This window comes from Molothrus ater, chromosome 3 (assembly GCF_012460135.2).
Source record: "Molothrus ater isolate BHLD 08-10-18 breed brown headed cowbird chromosome 3, BPBGC_Mater_1.1, whole genome shotgun sequence".
NCBI classification, from domain to species: domain Eukaryota; kingdom Metazoa; phylum Chordata; class Aves; order Passeriformes; family Icteridae; genus Molothrus; species Molothrus ater.
The window spans coordinates 92143216-92168497 of record NC_050480.2 but is presented as its reverse complement, the minus strand read 5'-3'; the positions used below and the strand labels follow the sequence as shown (position 1 = coordinate 92168497).

At 36.2% G+C, this 25282-nt stretch overlaps 1 protein-coding gene across 1 annotated transcript in view; it reads left to right on the top strand.

Moving 5' to 3' along the window:
- Positions 1–22278, top strand: part of BCKDHB (branched chain keto acid dehydrogenase E1 subunit beta) — a 111214-nt gene extending 88936 nt beyond the window's left edge. The window contains exons 10-11 of the mRNA XM_036380876.2: positions 15275–15427; positions 20772–22278. Coding sequence (XP_036236769.1) covers positions 15275–15415 — 141 coding nt within the window. The 3' untranslated portion in view covers positions 15416–15427; positions 20772–22278. The remainder of the gene's footprint in view (positions 1–15274; positions 15428–20771) is intronic.
- Positions 22279–25282: the final 3004 nt, after the last annotated feature.

Sequence of the window (25282 nt, the reverse complement as noted above, 5' to 3'; positions counted from 1 at the left end):
CTCGACCCTGAGGAGCTTTGCCAGTCACTGCAGCGTGCACTTATGTCTTGAAATGTGAGGGAAGTGGGAATTTTGGATCTGGAAGTTGCCTGGAGAATTTGCAGGTGTTTGGCACTTGAATTCAGAAATAAAAGTGGAAGAGGGTCCAAAAAATAGATTTTATTGAGTGGAACAGATGGCTTTTCTCAGGGCCCACTTCCAGAGCAGCAGTTGAAGCAGACTGGTCACTGTCTTCAAATGAATTGAATTACAATAAGTATAAAGCAAAATCAGTTGTTTTAGCTCTTACAGTTTTTGACCAGCTACTGCAGAAATGTGAATATTTGGTGGCATGGATGTCTATCTTCCTCTACAGCCAAAATCCCCAGGGAGCTGAACTGGCGTCCATTCCCGAGGGCACAAAAACCAAACTGAGGAGCTGTTTTAAAAATGAAATGTTTCTTGCTTTTAGTCTGCAGTTTAGTGGGCTGTAACATGTTCGAGCAGTAAAATAAGTAAAAGAGTTTAGTGCCTTAGCATGTTTTGCACTGTTTCTTTCACAAAAAATTCAGACCTAACCCTTTGTGTTATTTATTTCTGTCACCTTTGACTGAAATCTGAGTTTTAAGTAAGCATGGGAAGGCATTTCACAAGTCACAGGGCTGGAATTGTTAATGTCTATGCAACTTCTTTTTTGACAATTCCAAGCCAGTAATTTTGTTTATATTGTAGAAAGAATTCAAAATGGTGATTAGTGGAAGTAATAATGAGGGAATTTAGTGACCATATTTATATAAATATTAGTAACGATTATGAAATATATTCCAGAGAAAATGTATGTGTTTGTTTTTACTTCAGTAATACAGTATATTTCTTTGCATACTTTGATAGTAAACATAGTAGATTACCTCTAATTCTCTTTATGTGTATCCAAGCATATCTGTGAATGATCACAATTTTAAATAAGTATTTTTTTAAAGCTTAATTTTCTATAAACACAGCATAAGATGATTGCAATCGGAGTTAATTGCTTCCATGTTCTTTGGTTTATTGTAGCACTACAGCTTTAAAATCTGAAAGCCATTCTAATGCCTATTTCATAGCATGAAATTTAACAGTGAATTATGGAACATACATTCAGAACCTAAAGACGGAACTGTTATTTTAGGTAATTTCTTTCTGTGCTAAATTAATATGTTTATCATTTATTTCTTTTTAGAAATTATTAAATTTAATTCTAAAGATCAGAAAAATGTTGACCATATTAGTAATTGTCCTTTAGAAAAAACCCCATAACTTTTGATTTAAAAACCCCACTGATTGATGCGCTGTAAATCTTAAAAATTAGTTTTCCATACCTTAAAAATAGGATAATTATTTTATAGTATGTGGAATTCTGTATGTTTAATATTTTACATTTTATCTCTTTTATATAACTTACGACTAAAGGAAAAATTATTCTTTCTACAGCTGTTCATAGGTTTTATAATCAAAGCCAGGTTTAAATAATACAATAGAAACGTAAAAGCACTAAATTTGTATTTTTGCCAAATAATAAAATTAATTCATTTCAAAATACATAGAGTATAATATAATTATAAAAATGCACAAACTTTAAAATTAAATGCAGTCTTCTTAATTTGAAACAATTTACTGTATTTGAATTGTCTGTTAGCTGAAGCTGAAACTCAGATTTAGTTGCACGTGCTTTATAATCTGATCTCAGTGTACAAAATCTTCGGAGCAGTATAAACATACATGTAAATGAATTGTTTTAACATTCAGTTTTTATGATATAATTGCTCTGAATCATGAAACCTCAGACCAAAGATGTTCCGTCAGGGAGGCAGAAGTACTGGTAACAGTGATATCCAAAAAGCATACAAGAAATAGTTGGTGAGGCCAAAGACAACTCACGTGGTGTTCCTGCAAAAACTTGAAGGGGAAAAAAAAAAGGCAGAAAACCCCACTCCTTAAATCCTGCATTATAATGTGAAAGTTCCATGCTTTTGTTGGACAGCTGAGATGGATGAATTGTATTTTAGGATTGGCTGCTGCTCTAAATACAGTCAAACTTACACTGTTCAGCATTGCCACAGAAAAAAAGTTATCTGTAGGCCCAAGTTTCAGTAATTAAATCCTGGAAGGCCCCTTGGGTGGCTAGCATTGACTGGTGTTATTCCAGAGAAGCAAGCATTGCAATTCATTTATGAAATATGCAAGTAGAAATATGATGTATCTGTCCCTTTGCGTAACATAGCTTCAATATTTTTCTTCAAGATGAACTGTAAAAGATGTTCAGACTCTTACATTTGAATACCTCTGTAAGTCATAGTTAGATCCAAGACATTAATGGTAGGAGAAGGAGACAGATGAAAGTTGCTGAGGACCTGGAGGAGGAATAACCAATTCCACTGGGGCTGCTAATATTTAGGCTAATTGCATGTAACACTTCCATTCTTTAGCACAAAAAAAAGAGATGAAGTGCATCTATTTTAAGACTGACCACGGTCCTTTTGGCAAGATACTGTTCTGTCAGAAAATGCCAATGTCAAATCTTTTTGCCAGTTGTAGCAGGAGGTTTTTCAGAGAATACTAGTTCTGTCTTTCCAGGTGGAATTTCTGACAAATTGGTGTTCTTGGTTGAAAGTTTGACCTTGTTCCCTGGACTGTTTTCTGCTTTGTGTTCATGTCCATTGGATAAAATGCTTATGTGAGGAGCATGGGGGGTCAGGAGCTGCCATCCCTGAGATGAGCACCCTGGCCATGGGCAGAAGTGCCCTACTTGATCTCCCTTCTTTGCTGTTCGGTGGCACTGTGACTTTTGGGGTGCCACAAGAGAATGTCCCTCTTTCAAATTTTACCCATCTCTGTGGTCATTTATTATTCACGGAAGTACTTAAAAAATTAGATTTTGTTGTTTGTTTGTTTATTTTTTATTTGCTTGTTGTAGAATAGCTTCAGATACCTTACTTGGGGATTAGGTTCCAAACATCAGATTCTTGCTAGCCTGGCCACCATCTTACATTAAGAATATTGTTTGGCTGAGAATAAGAAATACTGGCTATAAAAAGCATTGACTATTGTGCATTGTAGGTGTCACAATACACATTCTGTGTATTGTAGGTGTCAAGTTCAATTCTGCATATGCATATGTCTGAGTCAACCACAAAATATATTGATGGAATTCATGTGATTATATGCTAATAAATATATTGATGGACTTACCTCTATTCAGTCCCAAAGAGCAGAAGTGAAAGGAGACAAAATGTCTTTGAAATATGAGTTGTAACACCATATATTGCTATGTGTTGAGTCAGAAAATTTTTGAGAAATCCTCAGGTAAGCAATTTTTCTCCAGAATGTATTGAAAATGTTTCAGATGTGCCAGGAACCTGGTACATAATACAGAGGAGGCAGTCCACTGTTACTCAAAAATCAAATTATGTCATCAATGTTGCCTTACCAAGATAATTTTAGCAGCTTTTCTCTGAGAGGACTCCCACTTGGTTGAACCAAAATTGAAAAATCTAGTTTCCTCTGAGCAAAATCCTCTAATTACTGTATATTTAATCACTGTCTATATTGAGAATACTAAGAAAAGGTTTGCTTCTATAAGTAAGCATGATGGGATTATGTGAATAAATATGGATGTTACCATCTTTGCACAAGTTATAAACAAACTTGTACTGTTGTTTAAGGATTGAAATTCTGATTTAACGTTGAGTAGGAAGATTTGAATTTACCCCATTTTCATATGGAATTTTATATTAGTTGAGGGAAACATTTGGCCCTGAATACTATTTGTAACATTATAAATGGATTTAGAACTTCCAAAAACCAATGGCTTTACCAAAATTATAGGAGCAACTTCAGAAACCACCTAATGAATGGCATTTATTTTCCTTTTATATGTTTGATTACTTGCAGTCTTCATTCACCTGTAAAGCTGGATATTATACTGGCTTTGAATTCAGGTAGTTGACAGTGGATCAGGACTGAAAAGAGAGGGAAATATGGATTGATTTTTCAAGTATCATTGTCTCTTTCACTGTTACTGATGGATGCTCTTACTGGGTACCACAGATTTTGTAGCGGTCTATCTTCTGCAATAATTCCATTTAATTGTGAACATTTGTTTCATCTCTGTGATTGCCTGTGTAAAGACAGCCACTGCTATGAGGTGGCATGGATTTGAATTTTTTTAGTAATTGGGATTACTAAAAAACTCAGTTGGGATTGATCTAAAATTGCATCTCTAATCTATGCACTACAGGCCTCCTTTGTAGTCAGTAAGGATTAATATCTTCAAAGGATAGTACATTTCATTTTAGAGTAAATATCTCTATGGAGAGATTTGAAACTTTTTAGCAGTGCCTGAGAACTAGAGGTCTTGTTGATTGTCTCCTAAAATTGTCTCCCTTTTAAGAACATAAATAGCTTTACTTGATTTTTAATGGTAACAAGCTAATGAATTACAAAGAACTGCCTGTTTTGCCCCTAAAAATTCTTTGACTGGGGGGAAATCAGAAAGAAAGAAGTCTTGAAAACAGCCTTAATAATTTAGAAAACTTATATCAAATAATTAAGAAAGCTTTCAAAAGATGTTTGAATAAAGGAAACCGTTGTATTCAATAAGACAACTGCAAAGCAGCAGCTTGAATTTCAGCACGCTGTGGTCACTGTGCTGCAGCAAATCTCAGCCCTTGATCAGTTCATTCACTGGGTCTTCTAGGCTGAAGTTGTTTATTAACCACTACAAGCTAAGGTTTTCTTTCTCTATATAATTTGTGGTGATCACTAAAATAAGTAGAAATGCCTTGAAAAATTATATACTGTTCAGAGAAAGATACTTAAACCTCTATTTTTGTAGAGTATTCAAAATAATATTGATTTTACAGTGGATAGGAAACTATGAAGCCAACAAACCCCATAATTTCTGGAGTATCCCTGAATTCATAGCAGAAACAAACGAGGAGAATAGTGTTGTGTGAACTTTTTTCATTACTTTTTTTAAAGTCAACCACAAAAGAAGACATTTGAGAACATGTTTCTTGTCTTGATCAAGAAAAAGTACAATGTCAAACACTTAAACTGGATCTTTAGCGATCTAAACCCATATCTGCAGTGTCTGCATGTTTCATTCTTACAGTTGCTAGCAGGATTGGTTGAACTGTATTTCTACCATCTGACCAGTGAAAAATCTCACTAAATACAGTGAGAAAAGCCCCATAATAACTTCTGTACTGGCTGGATTTTTTTGAATACTGTTTTTCAGTCTTGACAAATAATTCCCTTCTAAAAGCATGAACTACTAATTTTCTTGTTATTGTGCTCTGATAAAAATGTTGTCAGCCTCATGTTTTTGAAATTTAATTTGTCAGTGAACTTGCTGGGCTTTATACAGTGAGTGTAGAATGTGGCAGATTAACCTGACAGATTAGATCCTGACATTGCAAAATCTTGTCAGTACAAGAACTGCAGGGTATATGATGTGGGGATAGTGGTATGGTGGGCTCTCAAAAATATTACCAATTTGTAAAGAGAAGCATTATTTAAGACTTAGTTAGATCTTAACATTCTTTTACTTTCTTAGTCAAAAACACAGAATTCTGAAGTCACAAAGTCAGTCTATTATTGATGAGTAAAAATTAGAGTCCTATAATGAATCTATCTGGTTGATATTGAGGATCTCAGAAGCAGAGTTTCTACATGGCTAGGAACTCCTAACTTTTTAAAGCATAAGCTTATAAATGATTTGTTGGGTGAAAGAGGAAGAATTGGTGTATCAGTTGGCTTTGGCTCAGTTGTATATCCTGCAGGTGGATAAAAAGACAAGTGTGTTTGGCAGAGGCCATTATGGCAGAAATAGTAAGGACTTATTTTGTTGTAGAAGACAGTGGTGTGGTGAGCTAGTTTTTTAAAATAAGTATTGAAACCAGGTGACATGAGTCAGGAGCTGTTAGGGTTATCAAAAGCTATGGAGAGCTTGCTCTATGAAAATAGCTTATGGTGCCTGCCTTCTTTCCACTCTCAAAAGGAAGACTAAAGGAATGGAAGTCCTGTTTATAAATTTACTGGGAAAATACACAAAGGTAACCAGCAGAAAAGTGTTTGCTGAAGTAATACTGGGGGAAACTATATATGAATGAATCTGAAATTAATAGCTTGAAATTAGAAAAAGAGTGAAATTAGAAAAAGATGACCTGTCACATAGAAGGAGTGTGAATTAAAAAAGCCAATAACCATATTACAGTATTACCACCACAATAGAGTACAATACAGTCAGATGTATCAATATCAATTTGTGATAGAAACTGTGGCCTTCTGTGATGTTGGAGACAGGACTTCAGAGAACTCACCAAGTTTTGTATCCTTATGCTTTGTCAGAAGTCTGGGGAAAAAGCTCCAACTTCACCTGTGCATGGCCTGGTGGTCTCATTTGTTGAGAGTAAATCAGGCATATGGACTGGTGGGCACAGAAATGTCCATGACTGGATTACTGTTGTTTGAAAATGTGCTTTGATTTTGTGGTTGCCCAGCTGGGAGAGTACATCAGTGTAAGTGCACCTAATCCCTCCCTTCTGACATCAGTAGTGGCTTTAGGTGACAGGAAGCCTGACTCAAGCAGTGGTGAGTTTGGTCACTAGCAAAGGAAATAGAATCTCAGACTTTCACAGAATTCTACATTTTGGGTTCTCCCTTTATGCTTCCTGTTGTATGTCATGTATCACAGCCTCTGTGAGTGCAGGAGGTTAGAGTTTATGCTACTGTACAATCACAGTACTGGATGAGACCAGAAGCCCAATGTGCTTCAAGAGCTATGTTAAAAATTGAAAAAAAAATCTGACATAGGGAACATTAATTCTCAAAAAATCCTGCATTAGTATAATACTAGTGTTTTGGGTTTTTTTTCAGGGCGATGTAAATTAGGATTGCTGTGTAATAATTAGCTTAATGAAATCAGACCTTGTAAATAGTAAATTAATGTCCATTTGTACTATTGTTCTGTTTTATATTTATGATATTCTGATTTTATGTATTATGCTATTGGATGTCATTTGTTAGAGACTTCTAGTCCAGTGGAGTCCTGATGGATTGAGTTCTGCAAAAATTTTAGTTAGTGAATAAACTGAGAATTTTTCTCAAGTACTTGCATGAGAGAAACACTTTTTTTTACTGTTTAGCAGACACATAGGTGGAAAAGAAAATCTCAGTGTGAACTCTATTGCAATTTTCCTTTTGCTGTACTACCAATAGCTTATTTTTGCATTTCATTCATGGCAATTTTATGTTGAGTGCTAACTGAAACAGAAAAGAAGAAAATTATGAGAGGTGCTTCATAGTAACTAAGGCAGCTGTGTAGGTATTTTCCTTCATTTCTTCTTTAAGAAATTTCACTGTACGATTGGTCACATTGATAGAAGATTGGTTAGGTTATATAAAAGATTTATAGTTTCAACTTAAAAGCAGTAAGTTCATTAGTGGGGTGAAAATTAAATTTGTGTAAATGATTTAGCATAAAAGTAAAGTTCACATAACCATTTTAAGAAATTTATTTAAATGATCTAAGACATAGACCAAGTTAAATACTTGGGCTTAATCCAATGAAAACTTCAGTGAGACTCCTAAAATATACATTTGACATCTATGTTATGTTTCTTGTGTAAAAATAATTAATTCTTTTATCTGTATTTCTGTGTGTAATATTGCTGAATATGTCGCAGGTCCCACACATTTGTTTTTATACATGCATTTCATCGACTCCTCGAAATCAGGGCAATAATTTTCAACTGTTTTTTCTGGCATAAAAGAAACTCAAAATTTCATAGCCTCCAAAATATGTTATTCTTTGTCTTCATTTTTGGATCAGTTTTTAAATTAAGAGATGTAATGTGAACTGTTTATGGTCTATTAAACATTTTAAAATAAAAATGTTTCATGTGCAGTCCATTTCTTGGTCTTTTGTAGCAGAGTTGCATTGACTATTTATAACTGCAAAAATTAATAGTATTAATTTCTTATTTTCTTAGACAGTCTTGTTTTCATTTGTTTTGTTGGCAATTTTTCATTACACTGGAATATCAATGTAGCCTGTTTGAGTAGTAATTTAGGAAATGAAGTGTAGAATGATCAAAACTATAAAAAATTGCATCTCTCTAGGAAAGAAGAAAAGCTAATTACTCTAAGAAATTTGGTGAAATAATTATTTCATGCTTTTTAGTTTAACCTGTACCCAAAAGCTCAGACTCCAATATAATTATTTTAGTATTTCTGAGTAATTTTTTGCATAAACTTTTATATTAAAAGCTCATTACATTTTTCTCCAACTTTTAAAACTTTTTCTGTAGAATAAAAATTGTGTCTATTCTCACCAGTCAGATTTCTTAACTGTTAATTTTGCCTTTGTATGAGAGAATATTTATTATTCACTTGAAACTTTTCACTAGAATTCTTCTACCCGAGGGCTTGGACCATCAAGCAGCTTCTGATAAATTAAATTTATAACTAAAATTATGACTTGGTTTAAATAGTACACCATGAAATTCCTTATATCTTTGTGTGAGTGATCTAATAATCTCCTCCACTCTGAGCCTGTTTTGCAAAGGTGATCATGTAAAAAATTCTGGAAAGATATGAGGTAAGCCCTAACCTTTTCATAGGAGGACAGAATAGTTCCTTTGTATTTGTGCCCTGGCTGCCTGGCCAAGCTGTAGGTTTGCACTGGGGAAGGATTTGGTGACAGTCACATTGAAAGCATCATTCTCGCTGCGCTGTCCCAAAATGCAAATGCTTCAGTGTGAAGAGGGAAATCTGCTGGTTTAAATTGTTTAGTAACAGCAGCTGAAATTGCATTTCCTTTGAAGTTCATTAGTGTGTGTTGAGCGAAATACTTCTACGAGAATTTTACTGTGCCAGATAGATAGACTGACAAGGCTGTCTTTGCAAGAATCTCTCAGCTGCCTCGACAGCTGTAAAAATAAAAATACCACTCACTGAGTATTAAAACTCTTAGCAGCAAATCCTTCCAGTCACTTTTGGCATGCTGAGCTTAACCAGAAGATGTTTTTACAAAATACTTAAATAAGTAATTAGAATGGTAGGTGATAAATGATGATCGAAAAGTATAAAGTTTGATTACATTGGTAGCATATTTCTAGCTTTGTTATTAAAAGGTAGGAAGTAATTAGAAGTAGGTTAATCTTTACTGCAAATCTTAACAAATGTTTGTTGTACAGAACAACTGCTCATTCATGCAGAAAAATGACCCGTGATCTGCAAACAATTTCATGTAAGAATAATTTTATGCAGGCACTTCAGCTCTGTTGATTTCCCTTGGATTATCCAGCCATGTTATTGTATGTGTAGCAGTTTGCAGGATCATTTACTGAACAGATCAGTTAGTAATGCCAAGTAGCTAAAAAAAGCAAGAATTCAGATACTCATGGGCCTGGGGAATCATTCTAGCTCTGGCGCTTTGGGCATGCTTTTAGAAAATATGTGGGTTCTGCTGCAAATATTTGTAATTGCCACTTAAGAAGTGCACAGGAAACTTGGAATATCCTATAGAATAACATAATTTGTAGTAACTTTGCTGTAAGGTGGTTTGCTGCTATATAGAGGAACAACTTCCGCTTGGATAATTTTGTCATATTCTGCATACATGATACATAACATAATTGCCTAGGACAATATAGTATTTCTAGTATTTGTAGCAAAACGGTGGGAAGTGATCATCTAGCAGATTGCAATTAATTATCAAAAACTTGACTTGCCAAAAGACATTCTTATGGTTAATTTAAAGTAGCATATTCCATAATCTGCAAGTCATTCCACATCGTCTTGAGTGTATCTGTTTAGTGCCCTTTAATTTGTGGAGAAGAATTGTACTGGCTGCTGCACCTCATACCCCAAACAATGCAAATTATACATTTACCAGGAAGACCTTAATTCCTGTCTGTGTGTTCTTCTGAGTTGAATATATTTCAATTCTAGTCCTAGATTCTACCAGAATCAATTTAAGTGGGTAGTATTTTCATACAAAGTCTTTGACTTTTTGCATAAAACACAGGAATAGGTTGTGAAGAAATAAAAATTACTTTTTATTAATTTTACTCCTTGTTCAAAAGATAATTATTTGTCATAAATAAAGTTTTGGGCTTGTTTGGTTTGTGTGGGGTTTTTTGTTTGTTTGTTTGGTATTGTAAATACTTTGGGAATGCAGTGCCGATTTCTTTGTGCAGTTCTGCCACCAAGACAACTTAGCCAACAGCTTCAAGTTAATGCTCTTGCTGTCAATGTTTGTTGGAGTGGTTCTGTTGTTAACTTGATAAGGAAAATTTAACAGACCATACCAGTTGTGTATTGGGTAATTAAAGATTGTTCCATTCATTTTTTAAGCTGGCTTAAATGAAATTCGAAAGCAATCTTCAAGCCTGTGTATGAATTGTTCATTTTATGTTATAATTACTTTATCTTTTATGGAATACATTTGAACTATTCTATAAATACTCTTTTATATGATTTATTACTGCAAAGACAATATTTGCAGTTAATTGCTTTTTAATGGTAACAAGGAAATTAATTACACAGAACAGACATTTTTCCCCCCTAAATTTTTGTTTTATTATTACTGAAGTATTTTTAAAGTAAAAGTATGATCTCTTTTGGCAATTACAAAATAAATAATTTTAGCAGCTAACTATTTTTCTGTATTTGACAAAATATTAATTACATATATTCAAAGAATTGGTAACAAATAAAATGGATCATTATTAATCTATGCTAAGTTATAAATGTATAGTCTTAAAGTGATTTGAACAGGAGAAAAATATTTGATAGAAGTTAAAAGTTTACAACATACATCTGCAGAGTTCTCTGAGGAAAAATTGTGTCATGGTTGTAACTATCAGGAAAAGATTTATAGAAGTACTTTAAGACAAAAATGGCTAAGCTGTTGGAAAAAAGAAAGTTCCTCTAAAGAAAGAATGTATAGATCACTCTCTCTACTCATATGTCAACTTGAGAATATCTCGGGGTGCATTGTATAGTACTTATGTAGCTCATAGAAGTGACTGTTCATAGGAATGTGACATATATTTGTTGTCAAAGCAAAGTGTGTTTAAAATGTGTAGCATTTGGTGCTTGCAGCTGTAAAAAGTATTGTACTACAACTGAGAAACATGAAAACTGAAAACGCTTGACTTTTCTGTTATAAAAAAGTAGGTTTTTAAAATAAGACATTATTTTTAAGCAGAAACCAAGGAAAAAGACTTTTAGTCTTTATTTAGTGTCAGCTTTATTGCATGAAATCCACATTTTATAAAATGGACTTGATTGAAAATGTCTTTGGAAAGCTTCTTTTGAAAATCTAAGCTATGAGTTAAAGAACAGATTTTATTATAAATGAGATTTCCGTGTTCATTATTAACCTATAATAGGTTTAATCTTATTTTTAAAATAATAGGTAATTTACTGTTGAAAATCTGTGTGTGGAAGTAATTGATAATACAGATGTAACAATCATGAAAAAAAGTGATCTGAAATAAATTTTCTTAACTGTTTAAGCCCCACACTTGAGTTCATGGCAATAGCATAAATAAATCTGAATAAAAATCCAGAACAGAAACTGAAACTCTGATGCAGTAAGTTTTCACTCTGAAAAGTTCTTTAATTAAGTATGTGGTTTTTAAAATTTTATAATCTGTAGATGAGATGGCAAAATTCAGAGTTCTAATTGACAATACTGACCACAATTTAATTAAAGATTTGCATCCTGCAATTCATTTGCAAATGAATTCCTGAGTCTAAATTTTGTTATAATTGTTAGCCAAAAAATGAGTACTTCTGCATGAAGAATGTTCCTACAGTTTGCCTTGTGTAATGGACTTTATGTTTAGTCTTCTTTTTATTATAATACCTATAATACCAGAATAAACATCAAGAGTTCCATCTAACTCTTGGTATTCATATTAGCCTTTTATATAAACTTTTTGTTTATCATCCTTCAGAAAGTAAATTCCTGTACTGAAGAAGGAGTTGTAAAATCAGTGGTCTCATGTAGATGACATCTGGAATTCTAGTAGCTGTTAATTTTTGGAGTACTTGTAGGGTTGCAAAATAAGAATAGTGTGGGAGAGACTCTGAGGACATAAAATATTGCAGAAGTAATTTATTTTTAAAGGAAAGCTTTCTCACTTAGGAAGTATTCTATGCACAACAGAAATTAAAAATAAAAAAAATTCCTGTTTATGGATTTTAATCCATGCCAGCTACAGGGGAAAATGAAATAGATCCAAAAGATAGAAATAAAGAAATTAGGATTGTAATGGGTGAAAGACTGAGTTTGAATTTGCCTGATTTGCTAGCTATGCATTAAATAGTCTCATTTACCAGTACTTACTTACCAAAGTGTTTGCATTTGAAGGTCATTTACTGTGACTGTGGAATTGCAGAGATTCCCTTCAGAGGAAGGACAGGCTGGAGTAAAAAACCTCTTTTAACTATCTTCTTCTTGCCCCGATGCCTGAAAGCACTTCCTCCAAACAGCAGATGAGATTGCTTTATTTTTCCATACATTGCAGATGGATGAGTAATGTTTTCTTTCAGTAATGCCCAATAATGGACTTGATATTTTATTTTATCCTTTTTATACAAGTGTATATCTCTGTAAATGTCTGCAGTTCTCATTCAAAGATTTTAAAGAGTTTTTAACTCAGAACCCTGATTTAGCAATGAGTACCTGTATCTCTGATAAAAGTAAAACATGCTTTTAAATAAAGCTAAAAGAAACTTGGATAAAATTTTCTATATTAACATACTGGGACATTGTAATCTGGGGAAATAGATTGAGTGTACCACATACTGGAGGATCCATTTCATATACAATTATCTAACATCCAGCAAGTCTTTGGTTTTAGGTCCTATTCTAAGAAATCAAGGCATGTGATTGTTTTAAAGTGTTGCATGTGTGATACATTTGACTGATTGCTGTGAATTTCAGGAACACATTTTTATTGCGACCTGTGCTCTTTAGGTGTTTTGAAAAGTCTTAATGAGAGTGTATTAAGCATCACATGTTCAAATAGAATTATATGACCAATTATATGCCTTTATATCTTAATATAATAATGTATTTTCCAGAAAGCTTTCAGTGAAAATCAGGCAAATGAAGGAAAATTGGCAAAGGTCATATTGAATAACTGAGGCCAGAATTTGGCCTCTGCAGTTAGGAAGCAGGGCAAGAACAGTAATTTAATGGTTTTTTTATTTTTTTACATTAAAAAAATTTTGATAGATTGAACTAATAACTATAGCTGTTGGTTTCATAAACACTTTTCTAACAAAATAATAATTTTTTACTTTAATTGAATTTTGGAGATTATGGATATTGTGCTAATAGAGTATGACTTTTTCATACAGGTTTTCAAAACTAAACATTTTACACTGAACCAGAAATCCCATGCCTACTACTTTACTTCCAAAACCATTTAACTTTAAAGTTTTTTCCTAATGTCTTTCCTGGGGAGATATCAGTTTGTTTAAACAGTCTGTCTTCTAGATAGTGGTCTGTGTTGGGCACTTGAAAACAGCACTGCAGGGCTGGGAGCCTGCAGGTCTAAAATATATTTGCATGTTTTGGTGTAATGCAACTGACAGGTGGATTGGGCAGTCAGTTTTGGGATGGTCCAAAATCTATTGCCTTGTCTTATTGGTCAGTTACAACATGGGAATCGAGGTCTGTTTAGTATCAAAATTACCCTGGCCAGCAGGTCAGAGTAGACATCATGATCTATCTCATAGGCAGATAAAGGACTTACTACACTCTGCTTTCCAGGGTTTTGTACTAATGTGAATCTTTTGCTTTGCAAAGAAAAGAGTGCCTAGAAATGGAGCTCAAAAATATTTATATTGTTTGCCTTTATCTTTTACCTCAGAGCTACTCAGACTGTGAAGTTTTCTAGGTGATTTAATGCACTATTAAGTGTAATTGATACTGTGTGCAATCACACGACTTCTTGGACTTTTTACTTTGGTTCATTGTCCAGAAAAACCCATCTCACAATACTGGAGTGAAAGGTTGAGATCTCAGTGTGCTACCAGTACCTTCTATCCTGCTAAATAGTGATGTATAGAAAGCACAGTAAGTAGAATTAGGCTGCCATGGACTGCAAGGCAATGTGCATTCAAAACAGTTCATCAGTCTGAGAAAATACTTGGCACTCATTTGTAGAAAAGCATTTTAACTTTTCGTTCAAGCATTTGTAGAAAAGCTTTTTAACTATTTTCCCTGTGGGCCTGGCGGAAAAGGACCGGTAGATAATACTTCATCTTCCATTTTGCTGAGCCAAGTACAGGGGAAGTTGGCCAGGATTTCTCAGTTGCTGCACGCCATAAAGGAGAGACCAGGAGGAGACATGTTTTATCACTTCATTTGTCTGCTTTGGAAAGCAAATACCTATACTAAAGATATGGGGAGAAAAGGGAGCTGATAATTAGCATCAACATCAGTTTGGTCTGGCTAAGTTATTTCTACATCTACTTCTCGTGGATTTTTGTGGTCCATGCCATCATTCTGGCACTTGAGAATAAGAAGATGGAAACCCCACTATTTATTTGGTTTTTAAGGCTGATAATATTACATATTTACAGGTTACTTTCAAATTAATGTGGTGTTTGTAATATTTTGTGCTGTTCTAGGTCAAGTAATGAAACATTATGAGTCATTATCAAATCTGATCTCCAAGTAGAATACAAATTGTGGGGCGTTGAGTAGAGCATGGATTTGACTGAAAGGTTGGAGATATGCAAATCCACTTACTTTTCCTAACTGCTTAATGCTTAGGCAGAGCCTTAATAATCTAAGAGTTGAAAGAATTTTGAATATGATGTTCCTTTATCCAACAAATAATATGCACTCTTAGATTATATAATTTTTCTATATGTTTAAAAGTGGCACAGGAAATAGACTCTTACTCCTTTGCTCCTAAAATATTTGTTTCTTGGCAGGAGTTGTCTGAATGTATAGCAGATGTACTAAATATAAACTGGCTGTGATTTAATGCAGCACACATGCAGAGAATGAAAATAACATTAATATGATTTGTATTTTTAATTAGGACCTTTGTGCAAGAGGAAGACTATTCTGGTTATGACTACTTATTCAGTGATATAAATAGAACTTCTGAGTTTCCAGGACTGTCTGTCTGGCAAAGTTCATATGACCCCAATTTGTGATTCAAGACTCCTGAAAAGAATGTCCTCACTAACATTTATTCTGTATTTTTGTTAACAGGAGGAATGCTTTTTGAACTTAGAAGCTCCTATTGCAAGAGTATGTGGCTATGACACTCCCTTCCCTCACATCTTTGAGCCTTTCTACATCCCAGACAAATGGAAATGCTATGATGCTCTTAGAAGAATGATTAACTACTGAGCAACACTACAGGTGAGGAATAACAGCTTGTACTGACAGGTTGCCTCCAAGGGTTCTGACAGGATTACTGCAAGGTTTGGGCCTATACTGCTACTTGTATATTTAATTAATTTATCATTATTAAACTATTTATTTAATTTATTGCTTTATTTAATTATTTTTAATAAGAATTGCCTCTTACAGCTTTGGGCCTTCAGTCTTAAAGGGGTCTGAATATTTTTGAGTACTGCCATTGAAATCAGTGTTCAAAATTAATTACACTGCTTGATCAATTTAAAAATTAAGTGTCTTGAATCTTGAGAAGTGAAAAAGAGTATAAAGTGCAGAGTGAAAAGAATACTTATGCAGAGACTATATTTTCATCTCTATTAGAATACTCAAGAGTTACTTCGTAGGCAAACCACAGTGTTAAATTTTGTAATTTTTCACTTCTCAGGGTGGCCTGTAATCCTGTACAAATAACACCCAATTTACTCTGAATATTGCCTCTGTATTGTAAACACACACAAACCATTGGAAATACGTGAAGCATCTATAGTGTCTTACAGTTCTGTTGAAGTACTACTGTTTAATATTTATTATAAAAATAATTTTCCTTTATGGTCTTCAATGTAATTTGATCAAGCTTGAAGATTGCTGTTTGCAGAGTGCAAAGACTGTGAAGTAATACATAATCCTGTGTCTGTTACTCACAGTCTGTAACATCTTTTGTTTCATGATAATATTACTAAGTAACATTTGACTGTGGGGTGGGCTGATGAGGATTTAGAATTGTGCTGTAGGAGAACTTCTGGTGTATAATGACCAAAATTTAACAGTTTAGAAAATGTGTTAACACAATGTATTCTGTGCTTCCTTTAACTGAACAAAGTAACCTGGTTTTTGAGATACAGTCTTGATGGATCTTGTACATGGGAAATGAAAAGAAGAAAACAATAGAAACTGTAATGGACAGGCAAGGGATTTTTAGCTGTTGACACCAAATACAGGAAGGCCAATGTGGGCCCTATATGAGGGGTGCCATCTTCTGTCTGTTTTACCTCTACATTAAACTGTGAATTAACTTTAGAGCCATGGATAGAAGGTTACCAATACCATAATGTTAAACCCCTCCCCACATCAAACGCGAATGATACTTCCTACTTGCCTACGCCATTCTCCGATCCATCCCAAACAAACTAGGAGGTGTACTAGCCCTAGCTGCCTCGATCCTCGTCCTGTTCCTCACTCCGTTACTACACACATCAAAACTGCAATCAATAACTTTCCCCCCTCTATCACAAATCTTATTCTGAACCCTAGTTGCTAAGGTCCTCATTCTAACCTGAGTAGGCAGCCAACCAGTAGAACACCCATTCATCATCATTGGCCAACTAGCCTCATTCACTTACTTCACAATCATCCTAGTTTTATTCCCCCTTGTGGCCGCCCTAGAAAATAAACTACTCAAACTCTAATTAACTCTAATAGTTTATAAAAACATTGGTCTTGTAAGCCAAAGATTGAAGACTGTACCCCTTCTTAGAGTTACCCCACCACCCTGTCTTGGGAAGAAAGGATTCAAACCCTCATCTCCAACTCCCAGAGTTACTTTCAGGAGACTTTTTGGCATTCCACTCTTGTTTGTTTCCCTCAATAGCAGACAGTAGAGTTTCTGTATGAGAAATGGGATTGCTACCAGTGATGCAGTTTCTGCAAAAACTACAGTAGTAGTTCTACTTTTCTCAAAAATCGCTTATGACTGACAAACCAGAGCAATTCATAGAATCACAGACTATGCTGAATTGGAAGGAAGCCATCAGGATCGTTGGGTCCAACTCCTGGCCCTGTGGAAGACATCCCAAGAGTCCCATCACATGCCTAAGATGGTTGTCCAAATGCTTCTTAAACTCTGCCATGCTTGGTGCTATGATCACTTCTCTAAGGTTCTTGTTCCAATGCCCAGCCACCCTCTGGGTGAAGAACCTTTTCCTGATATCCAACCTAAACCTTCCATGACTCAGCTTCCTGAGCTTAGTCCTGCCTTATCATGAGAGTGAAGAGATCAGTGCCTGCCCCTCCTCTTCCCCTCACAAGGAAGCTGTAACTGCAGTGAGGTCTCCCCTCAGTCTCCTCCAGGCTGAACAGACCCAGTGCCCCCAGCTGCTCCTCACACAGCTTCCCCTCAAGGCCCTTCCCCATCTTTGTTGCCCTCCTTGGACACTCTCTAATAGTTTAATGGCTTGTTTACATTGTGGTGCCTAGAACTGCCCCCAGCACTCGAGGTGAGGCTGCCCCAGTGCAGAGCAGAGCAGGACAATCCCCTCCCTTGCCCAGCTAGTGATGCAGTTCTTAGTGCACCTCATTTCCTTGGTATTAAAAGTAAAGCTGTTTTCTAACCTGTCATATTTTTTGTAGAATATGTAATCAGTGCTCTTCTTTTTTCAACAGTTGTCCTTGCCTTTGATCTGGGTTGAAGTAAACTCATTAAAGATTTATTTCCTTTTTTTTGGCACCTCTGTAACAAAGTCAGAGTATCTTACCTAAGGAGAATGGTTTGGTTGTATTTGTTCCTTGAGGCAAGTTACTGGCTCATGCTAGATAGCCTCTGATTTGTTCCTTTTCAGAGGAAATCAAAGCACCAAATACTGTTACCTCTGTAAGAAAAGGGAGACAAACTGAGGGCATTTGGTGGTTCAGAGACTTAGTTAACCCCCTGTTCCTCTATAGGATGGTAAAGTGAGGGAGGTATGAGCTGAAAAGTGGGTTCTGAGATTGCATCATAATTGTGCACAGCCCAGTTTCGACACTGGAAATCCACACTAACCCTGGTCTAAAAAATTTGCCTGGATTTAGCATAAGCATATCAAGGAGCAGGTTTAGTAGAGGTTGTCTGAAAAACAGTGTCAAGACACAGAAAACTCTGCTTTCTGCTTTGTCTAACAAAACATCCAGATATTGGGGCCCATAGCACCATATCTTTTGGTCGGTGTGACTAGATGTTAGTGTCACAAAATGAGCTGCTCAAAGTTCTTCTATGTTTTTCTATGAGAGAACATTAATGTGTCTTGTTGTAAGGCACATTTCCGGGGAGTATTTCCTTATTTTTCTGTCTGCTGTACATTGGTCTTACATACTTGACACAGCAGTTGCAACAGACCTCCATTCTGCTGTCAACTCCACAGAGTTTGCCTGCAAGGTAGCTCACTTATGTTTCTAAGAAATTGAAGGATTGCTTTACATTTGCTTATTTTTGTACTCATTGGTAACATTTGTTACTTGCCATTGGTACAGAGTGATGAAGTTATGTGTTCCAAACCATCTCATATGTTGTTCTAAGAAATGGTTATACAGTTTGTGTGGATTTGAGCACAGCTAGTCCTTCTGGACGTTAGAGAGGTTGGGCCCCTTCACATCCTGCTGTTGGAGAGACAGGGCAGCTAGGAGTTCCCTGTGGTGAAGAGGGGTGTAGGGTTGGCTTTTGAGTTACAGAAATGGTCAAGCTGATGGTGTGGTTTAACCCAAGCAGGCAACTCAACCCCACACAGCCTTTCTCATTTCCCCCCAGAGGGATAGGGGAGAGAGAGCTAGAAAAGTAAAAATATCTAGGTACTGTGGTTAATAATTTCTAAAGTTACCATTATTATCCTAATGTACATTTAGTTTTGTTCAGCCTATGTTGACAGCATCTCACACACAGGTAGTTGCTTATCTTGAGTTTGTCAGTACAGATGGATTTCCTGCCAGTGTTTGTTAATGTCTCCTGTGTGCCTCACCAACGAGACAGGCAAGAGCAAAGTCTCTGTCTTTCAGCAGCTCCTCAGTTATTAAAATTTGTAGCTACATTAGAGAGAATGAGAATGAGAAATAGCTTCCAGGTAGGCAGCTGTGTTCCAGATAACTCTCTGCAGTTGGAAAACAGATAAAAATAAAAAGAGCAGTGAGATTAGGATGGATCTACATTTCCTGGGTAAATGGAATGTGTCTGGCCGTTTATTTGAGGAGGGAAAAAGTCCCTAAAGGAAGAAACAAAAGATAGCCATGAAACTGGAGAAAATAGCGACAAGTTTTATAAAATATGCTCTTGTTCACAAATACGTTGAAGGCTGACTGTAGCATTGAAATGGCAGGTATTTAAGTGCTTTTCTGTTATATTTTGCAGCTTTTACTACCACATTTGCATATTTTGTTTTCTTGTCAAATTCTGAATTTTAAAGCTTGGTTACAATTTACCTCCACGAGAGTGTTCATGTGTGTTCATGGAGAGCCATTGTTACTGTTACAAACTTAGTCTCTAAAAATGCAGCACACCAAACTTCATTGCAGAACTATTTTATGAGAAGTTTAATCTTGGTGCTTAAAGGTTAGGTGATGTTAGGGGATCTTAGGGGGCTGATTTAAATTTGTTTTTCTTTCCAAGCATGCAGTTGAAATTGGTTGTGCTGGGAAACAGGAAGGGACCTGGAAGGTACTTTAGTTAGTAATTGTGTCTTCCTTGCACTCCTGGCTGTTTGGCAGGGCTTCATACAGGTTAGCTTGAGGACAGGACAACTGTACTTCCTCTCCCTGTTTGGTAAATAAGATATGAGAGACTGTGCAAAATCTTTTTAACCTGAGACTAACAACCAGTTTCTTTCAATACATAAATCAAAAATGTGTCAGACAAGACTGCCTGCTTAATAAGAGCTATCTCTAACCCACTAGAATTAACAACCTCCAGAAACTTGAGTAGGACACAACATTCCTGGTTTATAAATCTTTTCCTTCTGGATGACAAAAATCATACAGGTGGTCAGTGAATCATGTCTTACAAGTGAGTAGTCCACATATAAGATACCACTCTACTAGAGCTATGAGTTAGACTGTTAGTATGGCTGCTGCAAATCTGTACTTGCATTCAGGCATTGCTGAGAACTCATGCAAGATCAATAATGAAATTATCTTAAAAAAATCCCTGTAAACAGGAAAGGTGTTGACTATAGTTTCTTTATCAGACCCCTCTTCTCTGTAATAGTAGAATAATAGTATATCTAGTAGAAAAAATACAAAACATTTAATGCTTAACATTCTAGAGTAGGAGGGAAGGTAGTTCATCATAATTTTCTTTGAGTAAATGGCAATAATTAGTGGTGTGCTGACTCTAGGTATCATTTGCAGCATTTCTAATTTCTGTGGGTCTACCCTGGCAGACATGAAATAGTATTTAATACAAAATCAGTAAGTAATTGATAGTAATTTGTTTTAGTTCATACACCTTGAAGTTAAGACATTATGAATTTAAGAACTAAGATTATCCTGGAGTATGCTGTCTGTTTAATGTGCAGATATTAATTTCAGTCTTCAGATTTATAATTTATTTTGTCATCTTTTTCTGCAGAGAGGAGAAGAACAACAGGAAAATACAGAAGCTGCCTTCAAAACTCTTGACATTTTAATCAGATCTTTTGGGTTTTGAATTTACATAGCAGACTTTTCTTTTAACTCAGCTATCCTGAATGTTCATCTTGGCTATTCTTCAGCAAGTTCAAATTTTCCTTAATTATGAAATCAGTGATGGGCAGGTGATTGTTACAGTAAGTACTTTCAGATGTATTCAAAGATATTCCAGATGTTGAATGAAAATTGCACATTGCCGTGCTTCACTAGGTTACATCTAGACTTCATTGTGTAAATATTAGAAGCAGAATTTTATTCAATAAAACATGTTATGCTCATGTAGTCTCTCCGTTTTGCTATTGTTTTGGAAGAACCCAAAGAAGTTATTTGAATGTGACTGTTTTTCACACAATAAACCTTACACAGCCAGACCAACTTGTGGGATAGAGACCTGCTTTAACTGGTGGCATCAGTGTTTTACTTGAGTGGCTTCATGCAAAATAGTCCCTAATACTGATTTCCCTTTCTGCAAGGGGAAGTCCATTTTTCTTGAGAGGGGAGGAGAGCATTTTTTGCTTTGTTGCTGTGAGTGAGAGGCTTAATTGGTACATCTTTGCTGCAATATCCTTCCTTCTAGAAATGGAATGTGTTTGCTACTAAGCAGCTGTGCAAAAAGCAATTCTTCTTCTTTTTGCCTGCTTTGCTCTCTGTACAAATCAGTCTCATGCTGCATTGCTTCTTACTGAATAGGGGAAGGACTGGGGGGGGTTGAGGAGATGGATGGCTGTAGCCAGATAATCACATTTCTGTGATTGTTCAGGGGGGGTCTTTCTGAGAGAGAGAAGAATACCTTTGTACACAAACCTGCTCAGGACAATCCTCAAGGTGACAGGTGAAACACACCAGGGAGGAACTTGAGGAGGATAACTTCACATTCAATATCAGTGGATCTATGGGAAGTGCTAAACTGTTACCTTTTCAGGTCTTACCATTTTGTGTAAGATTATGTCTTCACAGTTTGTGCATTCCCTGAAGAATTTCACACCTGATAATGGAGCTAGTTCTTAATGTATCCAATCAAAATGAAATTGTTGTCAAATTGTGTTAAGTCTCCTGTAGATGCCATGTATAGAACTTGTTTATTGTCTGAAATAAGATAGGTGCATTACATAATTTATATTTTTTTTGTGCTGGATGGAAGCTATTTTGGTCATATGAAGGAAAATGGTTTTAAAAATTATTTCTGTCTTTGTAAAACATTAATAGATATTTTAGTAACTGTCTCCTAAAAATGTACTGTTACTGTATTTCAAAGCATATAAAATAGATGCAATTATAGTACTGCCTTAGTAAAATGTACTTTGGTAATTAATAGCCTTAATAAAATATACTTTGTATTTACAGTTTTCACAGAAAAAAGTGATTTCTAATGTAGTGCAAAGCTTAAATTCAAGTTTCCTGTACTGATATATGAAATAATATATTTCTTAATAAACATGTAGAAAATATTCACACTTAATGTGGACTGCTGCAATCTGGTTGAGGGGCAGGTTTTGTGTTTTCAGGTGACTGGTGTTGTGTCAGTTTTAACAGTATAAAAAATTGTTCCTTTCTCCTCTGTTTTGGGTAATATAGAATATTTTTCCCTGGCAAACATGGATTAATGTTCTAAAATAGGTGCTGCCTCCAAAAGCCTGCCTAGATGGCAGTATTCACTCACATAACCTGTGCTCAAGGATGGAGGCTGTTTAAGTGCGTGTTAAGGAAAAATGACTTACAGTGCTAAACTGGATGGGAAGGTGTATGCTGGTACACACAAATAACTGTTTCTTATTAAGTTTCCTAATAATAAAATCTAAAGACAAGTAATATTTTCTGGGTTTTAACCACTTAGGTCTCCTAATTTTATTCTCAGATTTAACCTGGGCAATGATTGTTTCACACTAAGTAACTCCTAAAGGAAAAATCATGTCACTACTCCTTGCTGATAGTCCAGAAAATTAGTAATCTATCTAGTCATGCTCATTTAACACCAATTGCTGGAAATACTTACAGTACAAAGTTTATTGCTGAATCCTGAGATCTTCACTGAAGGGGTTTTCAAATATTGGAAGAGCTCCAGGAAAATTGGGGAGTCACCATGCCTGGAGGTTTTTAAAAGGTGTGTAGCTTTGACATTATGAGTATGGTTTAGTGGTGGACTTGGTTGTGCCAGGTTAATGGTTGAACTGGGATGATCTTAGAGGTCTTTTCTAGCCTAAATTATTCTATTATTCTATGAAAGACCTACACAGCCTTCCTAAGACCCCAGATTTATTAACTGCAGATGAAAGACTTGTATCCTCTTCTGTCATCTAGCTCAGTTAAGACTGTAGTGCCATAACAACCTCACCATAATAAACAGTGTGCTGATTATATAAAAATTGGACTTAAATCATTAGATGTATTCTTCCTCGTGGAAGTGCATGTGTTTGTAAGAGGATTAGCCAGTAGTACATTCTCACTGCCGTAGCCAGGAGCCTTGACACAATGACCTTCTGCTCCTACGGTCTGATAATCAATTCTGAGCCCATTAATCTTTCCAGACAGATTTCTTGCTCCCTTAGCTAAAACCTGGTGCTCCTGGTGCACTGGTATACTGCAGAAGCTCTGTTCTAGCCACATAACTTCAGAGGCAGCAACTGAAAGGAATCCATTCAGCAAGCTGGCAGAGATTGTTATCACAGCAGCTCATGGGGTTCAGTGAGCATTATATGTTCATAACAAAATAAGCTGACACAGTCTGTAAGCTCTGCCAGATTTCAGCAGACCTGAAATAAGGATGCAATTCTTTTGTAGCTCTTTTTCAGCTTAGCTGCTCTGCAAGATACACATTGATTAGATATGGGAGGGCTACAGCTGACTTCAGTATGAAACATGATTTTTAGAACTTGGTTCAGTTGCTTGTGCTTTGGCATCGAGTACCATTTGAGACACCCTGGGGTATCCTGCATGGTCTCCATGTCTCCAGCTGCTGCTTCCATAGGACCTATTGGCATCTGCCAACCCCATGTGCATCTCAAATAGCATAGATGCTGGCATTCAGGCATCTAAATGGAGTCCTTTGTTTTCTAGAACTTTGGATAGCTGATGTCTGACTATTTTTCCTGCAAGCTTGCATAAAATGCCAACACTGAGATTGGTCCAGTCCTTGATTTTCCAAGTAAATTGCTCAAATCCTTAGTATGTACATAAGGTGAGATACATGATGTTGTGTGTGAAAGAAAATATCATCTCCTAGGTGATGGGCTGATGCTGCACTGGCCTGTTAGTTCCCCAAGGAGAATAATTTAGAGCAAAACCCCAACCTTGGAACTGTTACCTGGCTGGAGTTGGTTGCCATATGTCACAAGGTTTCTGATGATTATCTGAAGGTAACGGGGCAAGGACCTAGTTCTATTTCAGCAAAACCATGAGCAACAGGAGTGAGTTAATGGGACATGAGTTCCCTTGCTTTCTGTAGGCTCTGTGTGGGATTCAGCTCAGGATTAAGCCACCTAAATGTGTCTGGATTTGGGTGTGTATGACTGAGCAGAGCAGCTGAGCTAGTACTAAGTTCCTTTAAGGTAATCTTGACTCATTCTGCAGGCTGAACTGACTCCACTGACTGGTCTCTGCCTGGTGCCACATTAGGTGCTGTAAGGTGTCCTGTCTGGCCCTCAGCTGCTTGTCTGGAAAGGTTCAGGTCTCCCATCAGTCCTTCTTTCACCATGCTCGAAGTCATCTAGGGCTGCAGATCATCATTGCTAAATGTGTGGGCAGCAGGATCTAATTCCCCAGTGGCTGCCATGGGATCACAGCCCAAAGGTGGGCATTAGATTCTTAACTTCAGACAAAATTCTCATTCTATGCTTTTGGCAGAAGGGATAGAATGGAGAGGAGGCACATGAAGTGTTTTGAGGATGCTAGGGCCATGCACTAAATGGTGGAAGAAGCTGGGGGAGGATGGTCTGTCCTTCAGTCCAGCTGCTACAAGCAGCATTGGCCTAATCCATACTTCAGGTCATAAAGTCATCCCCAGCCCCCTAACAGAAAGAACTCAACCTCCTGATGAGCAATACCAATTAATTTGATCAGCTGCCTATTTTCATATTTCAAGGGCAGCACTGAAGCAACCCCAGCCTTGGTTTTATGTTACTTGCTTTGAAATGGCTTTATGGTCTTTGGTGATGTTTTTAAACCCTATTTTTGTCTGCCAAAATGATTCTGCTACTCTAAGAGCAGAAACTAGTGTCTGGTCTTGCTCATGTAGGTCTGTGGCTAACTGTTCTACAGCTGACAGTAATGTGCCACCAGTGTCTCATAAGGCATCCCTGTTGATTCCTGTGTGTAATTAATTACTTTTATATGGTAATTAAATCATTCCTGTTTACTTGCACTCTGCTTGCAGCTGAGTACTTGCTGAAAAGAGAAATTGTTTGACTTGCCTCTGGTTGCTCTCTTGCAGCACTGGTGAGCTCTGCCCTGCCTGAG